The sequence below is a fragment of the Cydia strobilella genome, chromosome 13, assembly GCF_947568885.1.
Source record: "Cydia strobilella chromosome 13, ilCydStro3.1, whole genome shotgun sequence".
NCBI lineage: Eukaryota > Metazoa > Arthropoda > Insecta > Lepidoptera > Tortricidae > Cydia > Cydia strobilella.
In genome coordinates this window covers 10,518,764-10,528,144 of record NC_086053.1, presented here as the reverse complement: position 1 = coordinate 10,528,144, position 9,381 = coordinate 10,518,764, and the positions used below count along the sequence as shown (strand labels likewise).

At 37.6% G+C, this 9,381-nt stretch overlaps 2 protein-coding genes across 2 annotated transcripts; one reads left to right on the top strand and one right to left on the bottom strand.

Annotated features, from left to right (window-relative positions):
- Positions 1 to 368: 368 nt before the first annotated feature.
- Positions 369 to 2,759, bottom strand: LOC134746697 (uncharacterized). The gene is made up of 3 exons (XM_063681220.1): positions 2,602 to 2,759; positions 2,348 to 2,509; positions 369 to 1,464 (listed from the first exon to the last, which is right to left on the bottom strand). Exons 1-3 carry the CDS (start codon positions 2,660 to 2,662, stop codon positions 1,238 to 1,240), a joined length of 450 nt encoding a protein of 149 aa, XP_063537290.1. The 5' UTR covers positions 2,663 to 2,759; the 3' UTR covers positions 369 to 1,237.
- Positions 2,760 to 3,845: 1,086 nt separating this feature from the next.
- On the top strand, positions 3,846 to 6,707 carry LOC134746375 (uncharacterized). Its single transcript, XM_063680744.1, has 3 exons — positions 3,846 to 4,008; positions 4,090 to 4,269; positions 4,954 to 6,707. Exons 1-3 carry the CDS (start codon positions 3,960 to 3,962, stop codon positions 5,169 to 5,171), a joined length of 447 nt encoding a protein of 148 aa, XP_063536814.1. The 5' UTR covers positions 3,846 to 3,959; the 3' UTR covers positions 5,172 to 6,707.
- Positions 6,708 to 9,381: the final 2,674 nt, after the last annotated feature.

Sequence of the window (9,381 nt, the reverse complement as noted above, 5' to 3'; positions counted from 1 at the left end):
TCCATACTTAGTCCCGTTTCCATGTAGGGCAAGCCGGGTGGGTGGCATTCACCATGAAGGCAAAGTGATCCTACATTGAAATGGAGCCTAGAGGCAGAAATGCCACTTGGCCAATACCGATTGAGTATACGTATCTACTTGAGAACAGCACATTCCAATACTTACCTAACCTATATTTAATAATAATGCAAATGTTTGAGAAATCTTTATCATTAGATCTTTACTGAAACTGAACAAAACAGAACACGAAAATTTCAATCAACTCAGAATATTATGGGTTTCAGTAAGTTGGTTTGTGTGTATTCACAAATGGTTATAATATTAATGAGTAGGTAACTGTATGTTTTAGGTAGGTATATAAACATATATAATTTCGTAAAAAAGTTTATTTTTACACCTTAAGTATAACTACAGTCACTAAATATAAAAAGCAATGGACGGAGTGCAGTCTTATTGCCACAGATTATCTGCTTATAGATATACAATTTTTAAATGCATTTCTTCACAAATGAAGTCACAAAACATTAGTATTATAATCGATACTAAAACATAAATATATTTCAGACATAGATAAAAAGAATCATAATTATAAGATCAAATTCTGAATACATACATAATAATAATATTTTACTCATTCTAAAGTTTGTACGGAAATATGAGATTCACAACAAGTCTAGTCTGGAAGGCACTACATGTACATTATATGTGCTAAGGCACAATTGTGTATTGGGTCATTCTTCAGTCAAATATGGTTTTTACCAAATTAAGTAACTTTTTTAATGTGTGCTAATCACACAACCAGAGGTTTGTTCTAGCTACAGTTTTTATATAAAATTGTAGTCTATCTAAAGCTTAAAAGGTACAAAAAAATAGTCAAGTTTTACTGATAATAATAGAGACTTTGTGATGGGGCATCAATTTCGAAAAAAAGCAATATTTCACTTATTGAATAATCTAGTCTTTATCTTGGTCTCTATTTTGCTATTTCTAAACCACAAAAAAGGCGAAACCAACTATCTATATTACATACATATTTCTATGGTCTGAAACATGAGTCATAATTTTGATATGTTCACTAGGGTAAGGGTCAATAGAACCCCACCAAAAAAAGTTACACTAAGGTAATCAATTGAAGAATTCTGATTAATTATCCACAACCAACTTTTGGATATTACTATGGAAGTGATGTTTTTGTAGATTCAAACTGTCAAGGTTAATGTCAAAGTGGTATTTTCTACTAGGAAAATAACTTCAATAAGCAGCTGAAGCCAACCAGTAGCAGCAGCATTAAAGGTGTCGGTGTGATCATGTATGACGCGTTACAACCATCCTTGCTGTTACATGTGCAGTACTCTAAGAATATGTTGTAAGTACCAGTTCTCATCAGGCAGAATCTCTCGTCCCCTTGGATGCCCACTTCACCAAGATATGCGCAGTCTCTGAAGTAGCGCCATTCTCCATTTACTGAAAAACCATAATAGTATTCAATTAAGGTAAATTTTACTTAGAGATTAATGTTTATGGAGGGCCAGATAAGTCTCAAAGAAAAACTAAGGCCAACAAAACTAGCTTGGGTTACTGCTGGGTATTTGCTTAACGGATGTAGGCTACAACTATCACATAGGCGAATAATTTGACTCCACATTCATCAATATTGGTGGCTTTTGATTATGGACCGCGAGCCAGGCGCAAATTTCGTCAGTCATCGCCTCCCGGGCGAAAACTCGTATAGCGGTTACAGGCTATGTATGATGAACCCTCGTGATAGTCAGCTGCCGCTCCGTTGGTGGGTTGAGGAATGGCAGCCACCGAAAGGTGTAACACGGTCTTTCCACCGCGATACAACCGGCTGACTATTTGTTTTATTAACAATAGCATCTAAACTATCATCTGACAAAGTATCAAACGGGAGGCGATGACGCCAATGACTGAAAAGAATTTTCTTTTTTACATGTTCATGTGACCAGCTGACGGTCTTTCCACAGCGATACAATCGGCTGACGATTTTGTTTATTCACAATAGCATCTAAACGATCATCTGACAAAGTATCAAGTAGGAGGCGATGACAAAAAAAAAATTATAGACTTTATTTGCTGCCATTCCTCAACCCACCAACGGAGCGGCAGCTGACGTTCACAAGGGTTCATCATACATAGCTGTTAACCACTATACGAGTTTTCGCCCGGGAGGCGATTGGTCATGGAAATCTGTTCCTGGCCCGCGGTCTATTAGAACACAACAAACATAATAACCTGCTAAAATCATAATACTACCATACTGCTAATAAAAGGGATGGACATTTAAATTAAATACATAATCAGAATGTGTTCTATCAGTTGAATTTACCTTTTTGTCTAATTTTTCGGCACATTGTCGGCCTCACGCCCGGCAAATGAGGCAGTCCTTTTTCTTGGACGCAATCCGTTATGGGTACGGTACTGTTGTCGAAAGGGTCAGCACACTTGGGATCATTGTTTGATCGACAATTCCAACATTTTATTGCAGACGCTGAAAACAAAATTGAACCATAATAACAACCTAAACATAATAATGGGTGTGGTGCGACTAACGAAATTTCAATTATTGCGTTCAAATATTACCGTATGGCGCCAAGGCGAAGATGATAGTCAGACAGACCATAATCTTAAAAAACTCAGTCATTTTTCTCCTATATCTATAATGATTTCATACACGAATTAACAAAATGTAAATTTCAGGCAGATTTGATTAAGTTGACTTTTTTCGTCTTCAGTTTGACAGATTACTATTACCACAGATAAGGAAAGCACGCTGTGTTCAACTTTAAAGGATTACAGACGGGCGTACCGGACCGCGAAATTAGTGCGGTCAAAATATCTCTTTTTCGCTCTCACTTATAGCTGCGTCCTTCACGAACGTACGGTTGACCACCTTACACACGGTACGGCCGTCTGTAAGCCTATTAGCTCGGATCTAGCGTAACACACTACCACACCACACCGCGACCTTGATGCGGTGCGGCGCACGTATCGATAGTGTGCTTAAGGTCACTCCACACTCGTGCGCGAATCGCGGTGCGAAGCCAAGTGTGGCGTCGATTTCGCAGATTGTTCACGCCTTCGCGCCTAGTTCCCCGTTTTTTGTCGGTTTATTAAACCGCATCAAAGGAGGCGCGAAGCGCAAACTGGCAGGACTCCACATTACACACAATTTTGACTCATATGTGGCAAGATAAATAATAATTATATTATATAAAGCGGCTATGTTTTACTGTTTTACAACAAAACAAAATAGAAAAATAGCTAAATCACGTACGATGCCATAGATAACTAGCAATTAAACTCGATCAGCTGATGCTTTTCCGCCATCTTGACGCGAACCAAACTGCAAAATCGCCGTGAAGTTTGCGAGTTTGGAGTCATACGTCAACGTCGCGACATGTTCTCTCCGCGAAGTCGCGCCGCGATTCGCGCACATAGTCTGGAGGGCGCCTTTTGTATGGTCTGAAGGGCCCTCTACACTCGTGCGCGAATCTCGGCGCAAAGTCGCGAACGCGAGTGTGGAGTCTTTTAGTTCGCTAATCAGCGAAATCGACTCCACACTCGCGTTCGCGGCTTCGTGCCGCGTACTCTAGAGCGACTTAAGATAAGAAGATATTGTAAGGTGTACAAAAAGGGGTAGCCGTACGTGTGTTGAGGACGCAGCTATAAGTTAGAGAGAGAAAGAGATATTTTGACGGCACCAATGTCGCGGTGCGGTAGTCTGTTTCGTTTAGACAGACTCTAGCTAAAAACCGTAAATCATATTTACAAATTGTAGTCACACCGCTACGCATTGGGTGTGTTCATTCATTTCGTTCTTTTCATTCATTCATTTCTGTTTCAAAACTGTTGAAGTGTCGTGAGTTGAGTTTGCGACTTTGTTTTGTGAAACAATAATTTAATTATTTTCATGCTTTGTTAAAGATTATATTTTAAATATGACAACTTTATACAGTGTATTAATTTTCGCTTGTATCCTGCCAGCAGGTAAAGACAGATTTCATTCATAAATTTCCTGTAATCTATAAAGACATTTTGATTTAACAACTGCAACCACAACTATTTTAGTTTTCAGCGTACGATGTTATCAATGTGCATCGTCCCAAAACTTGCTAGAAGATAATTGCGGCGCTTATACGTCATTTGACAAAGAGAGTCACATAGCAGTTGACTGCTACAGCGAAGAAACAAATATACAGGGAGCATTTTGCATGAAACTGACTCAGCAAGGACCTAAAGGGTTTATTTGTAAGTAGTTTGTGTAGCTGCAAGTTGACACTCTTATTCCAGTCTTTATCCATAAGTTGACATGTTAGTTCATGAGTTATCACTGTACAAGTTAGTGAATAGCTGAGTAATGTAGTCTCTTTAAAATTACTTTATTAAACAAAAAACATAGTACATAACAACAAACAAAATAAATAAACTTAACATTAAAATTAAAACTAAACTATAATAAACCACTGAGTTATTATTACTATATAAACGACATACCAAACAATGAAATTGTCGCAATCACATCCTGTACTACGCTACCAAATCGTCGTGAGCGCCGTAAAATTCATGGCGCTTACGCGTTTAGGTCGCGAGATTCACGCTCCACTTCTATGGTGTGATGCCAAAATGGCAACAACTCATGGTGCAAAATACTGGTTCTCTGTGTCGATTCGATACATTAGTAATAATAGTTCAATGCAATGAACCTTAAACTTATAAATAAAAAAAAATACTCCCCAGGTCACCTTCATGCATTATGGTGCCCAGAAGGCTGGCTGCATTACCTTTTTGGATGGCCAGGCTTATCCTCTAGCCAAGGTAGCTTCCAGCCCTCCAGTCACCTGAGGTGTCAATAAGGCCCTGGGAAATTTTCTTGAAAAAGGTTTTTGCTAGGCCCCCACGGAGTAATGTAGTTTATCTCTTTTTTATTTCCAGGGGATGGTAGATGGCGTCAAGTGATTCGCCGCTGCGCCTCAATAGCAGATACCGGAGTGACCACAGTGTGCAACTGGGGAGTGTACGAAAATGGCGTCTATTGGGAGGAGTGTTACTGTGCTTCGGATGAATGCAACGGTTCATCATTCATTACCTCTTCCATTGCACTGACCTTGAGTACCATAGTTTTAGTGTACTTGCACAAACTTGTTTTGTGATGTAGTTAAGTTGTAGTTTCAAAGTTGACATAATTGTCATTAACAGGGCCCAAACTTTTAGTGCCGATGATGTAGATGATTGTAAACAATTACCACTTATCAATGTTTTTAATTAAACAATATTTTTGGAGGTAAGTGACAGAAACGTGTATTGCTCTTGATGCAATCATTTCCTAAAACTTACTTTATTTACCACATCATCTAGTGTGCAAAATGGCATCATTTTTACATCACCCACACTTAAAATTCGAGCCCTGGACATGAAGACTAAATGGTATATTGGAAGGCCGAAAGGGCATTCATGCAAAATGATCACACATACATTCTAGTGCACCTGAAAGAATAGTTAGCAACGGTATTCAAATGTTGACAGTTTGAGGACTTAGTAGATCATTATACTTTTGTAAAGAATGTCATGTTCAACGTTCTGTTTTTTTTTAAACAACAAAATGGCCACCACAATTGGATTCTAGTTAGATTGTAGCCAAAGGAAGGTGTATAATTCATATTTATTTCAAATTAATTTGACAGTGAAAGAAAGAACACTACATTATAGTAACAAGCATTAGCCTTTCTGCGTTTTATATAAACAATTGTCAATTGCATTACTGATTTGAGAATTATAAATAGGTTACTTTGAAACTGTCACTTTATGAATTACAGGCCATGTAAAATAAGTGTAGACATACAGATGTAGTGCATAATTGTTTTTCATTGTCGGTATTTGTCATGCTACATGCTACTTCAATCTACCTCAGTACTTTTTGTACGGAGACTGACTGAAATATCAAGAAACATTCATACATTTCCGTGAAAATACGATGAAAAATAATTAAGCACTACATCTATAACAGAAACAATACCATTTTCATGTCTTGGGTAGATCGTACCTATATGTATTTTGCACTAGATTAGAAAATGTCAAGAGCGCCTAAATATTGTAAATTTGTATGTTGTCATTTTGTTCCATCCAATTTGTTACTTCTTTTCTTAGTTTTTAGTACTTATACATTTTTAGCTAACTTTTTAAATGAAGTTATAGATACAATTCTTGGGTAGAATCTGGACCTATATGTATTTTTTTTTTCAATAGAGTAGGTAAGTAAATGTCAAGAGCCTTGTAAATTTGTGTTTTGTAATTTTTTTCCGTCCAATTTATATTAGTTTTTAGTACTTATACCTGCATTTTATGCAAACTTTTTATAACTGTCTTCAGTAAAGATCTTTTATACATATAGAACTTTTTATAAATATATTCTCATTTCAAAGTGTAAATTTTGCACAATATTGATTTAAGACAGTGTAGTTAGTAAAATATGTAATAACAAAATGCCTTAATATAGAGTAAGTATAAATTAGTATCTTATGCCTTAGCATACTTATACATTTTAAGTGTTTTTCTATCTGTTCAATGACTTGAGAATCTCATTTATATTGTTTACTTATCAAATTTTTCATGCAGACAATTATTTTATACTTTTCAAGATAAATAAGATTTCATAATCATTCCCAAACCTGTGATTAAGAAGCAACTTCTTCTTTAACAAATGTATTGTATCATCTATTAAATTAATATTTATAAATTATTATCAAGGTATGAATAAAGAGGACTCTATACACTACACTAGTATAAATTCCAACAATGAACCTCTTATTCTTACTTAACGTTCCATATAACTATAAACATGCTAATTTCTCGAACAAGCATTTGCGTTGTTAACTGGCTCAAGCCAAATAGTAGGCATAATGATGCTAAATGCTGGTCAATGTAATTGATTTGGTTCCCAAACGATGGTAAAACAGTATATAGCTTTGTTAAATTATCCATTATCATCAATCAATTCATCATAACTGGTTGGTAATGGCTACATAGCGGTAGAGGAGTATACATAATAAACACATACGGTAAAAACGGGACCCTATTATACTAAGACTCCACTGTCCGTCTGTCTGTCTGTCACCAGGCTGTACCTATCGCATGAACCGTTATAGCTAGACAATTGAGATGTTCACAGATGATGCAGATGTATTTCTGCTGCCGCTATAACAACCATTACTAAAAACAATAGATAATGGTACGGAACCCTTCGTGCGCGACTCCGACTCGCACTTGGCCGGTTTTTTGTTAGCATTAGAAAAATGGTAAACAATCTTGACATGTATTTTTATTGAAAAACGCTTTTTCAAATAAAAACTACTTGCGAAACCAAAAGAATGTAAGTACCTATATATCCTTGCTATAGAGGCTTATTGTCATAGTAAGTTTTGTAGTTACAGTAAATTTCTGCCATTTTTTATAATCATAAATCATTTATTTGCTTGAAAAAGGTACAGATGTTCACGTTTGCTGTTCTCCTTATTCAGCTGTCCACAAACAGTATGCACAGAGGACACAGGATTAAAACTTAAAACACCATTTAACTTTGATCCTTGTTCTTTCACTGATACTTATGTGCTAAAATTGTTACCTAAATATCAAACGGGTGTCGCCATCTACACGAGTATTGGCCCTAAGGAATGGCGCCATCTTTTCGAGCATACATTTTCTTGATTTTTGGAGGCACGTTTTTTCTTAGGCTTTATTTATCCTATAATGATAATTGTTACTTACATATTTGCTGTAACTTATTTTTCAAGTTTTTTTTTTCAATTTTCTAATGCTAAAAAAACGAGGTATAAAGAATTAATAAATTATGTGTGAGCTGCATCAGATAACAGTACCACAGAATAAGTAATAGTATTATCATACAGAACGGCCAAGCCGGAGCTTGACCGATCGGGGCGGGGCGGGGCGGACCCCGCCCCGCCCCGATTCGAATTACCTCGCCCCGCGAAAAGAGATTGACGACCTTTTGCCGACCGCTCAGTACTGTTTTTAAGCAACTTATTCACACAATGACGCATGCCGCGTGTACAGACGTGCCGTTCACACATAGAAACGCAAGTGATTTTTGATGTATAGCGTGTCCGCCCTGATAGTACCATCTCTGAAATCAGGTGACGTAGAGATTATGGCGTTAGGCGCGAAAACTGAAGACGCTGGTTCAAATCCGGTCTCGGCCGCTGGAGGGCCTGCGCGGCTACACCGAGTTAGCACTTGACATTTACGTTAAGCGTATGCGTGAACTCGATCGCATTCCCTCTCTATCGCACCAATTCATCAGTGCGAACGAGATGGACTGAGATCGAGTTTACGCAGTCGCTACGTAATCGTCAAGTGTCTACTCATGGTACAATGGGGGACATTCCCGGTAAACTACTTCAGAATTTTTTTACCTCGATCCTTACGAGCGAGCTAAACTCCGCCTACCAATTAATTACGATGCATTTAGGATTCTTTATGTTAATAATGAAAAGGGTAAAACAAGTAATGCGACAAACAATAGGTAGTAAGGACAGTTTATTAGTTGTTATTTAGGCTAAGCTTCGCCTCCTCATAAACATATTAGATAACCAATTAGGATGCGTTTTGGATTCCTTATCTTACTTTGCAAATGCCGGCCGTCACAAAGACAATGGACGGCAATAAACTTTACCTGAGCTAACCTTTTTTTTCAACACCCACATTTTTAAGTGCCATGCTATTGGTCATCACTTTTATGATATCGCCTGACCGTATGCAAGACGTTTAAACGATTTTTGCCTTAAGGTGGTTCACCGGGAATGTCCCCGATTGTACGTAGGTAGGTTGGGGGCTTAGCCAAGCCGACAATCGTTGACAGACAACGCCAATCGTAATTTAAATAAGTAGTGTATGGAAGTAGTCACGTGACTTTCGTAGCATGTCATCCCGTAGGTACGTTTTTAGGGTTCCGTGGTATACTTAACTCTTAAGTATACTTAGTTTTCGCCATGTACTTCTGCCTGTCTGTCCGTCCCCGGCTTTGCTCCGTGATCGTTAGTGCTGGAATTTGACATGGACATATAAATCAATCATGCCGGCAAAGAAGTAAAATAAAAATTAGATTTAAAAAATGTGGCACCTCCCCTACTACCTACACGTAAAGTGGGGAGTATTTTTTTTTCGCTTTAACCCTATGGTGTGAGGTGTCGTTGGATGGGTCTTTCAAAACAGATAGGGGTCTTCAACGACCTTTTTGATATAGTGAATATTACTTATATTACCCTCCCTCTAACTTATAGGCCAAGCAATTTAAGGTAGGGAAGTGCTTGGATCACAATTTTTGACTCCGTAACTTTGTTTGGACTA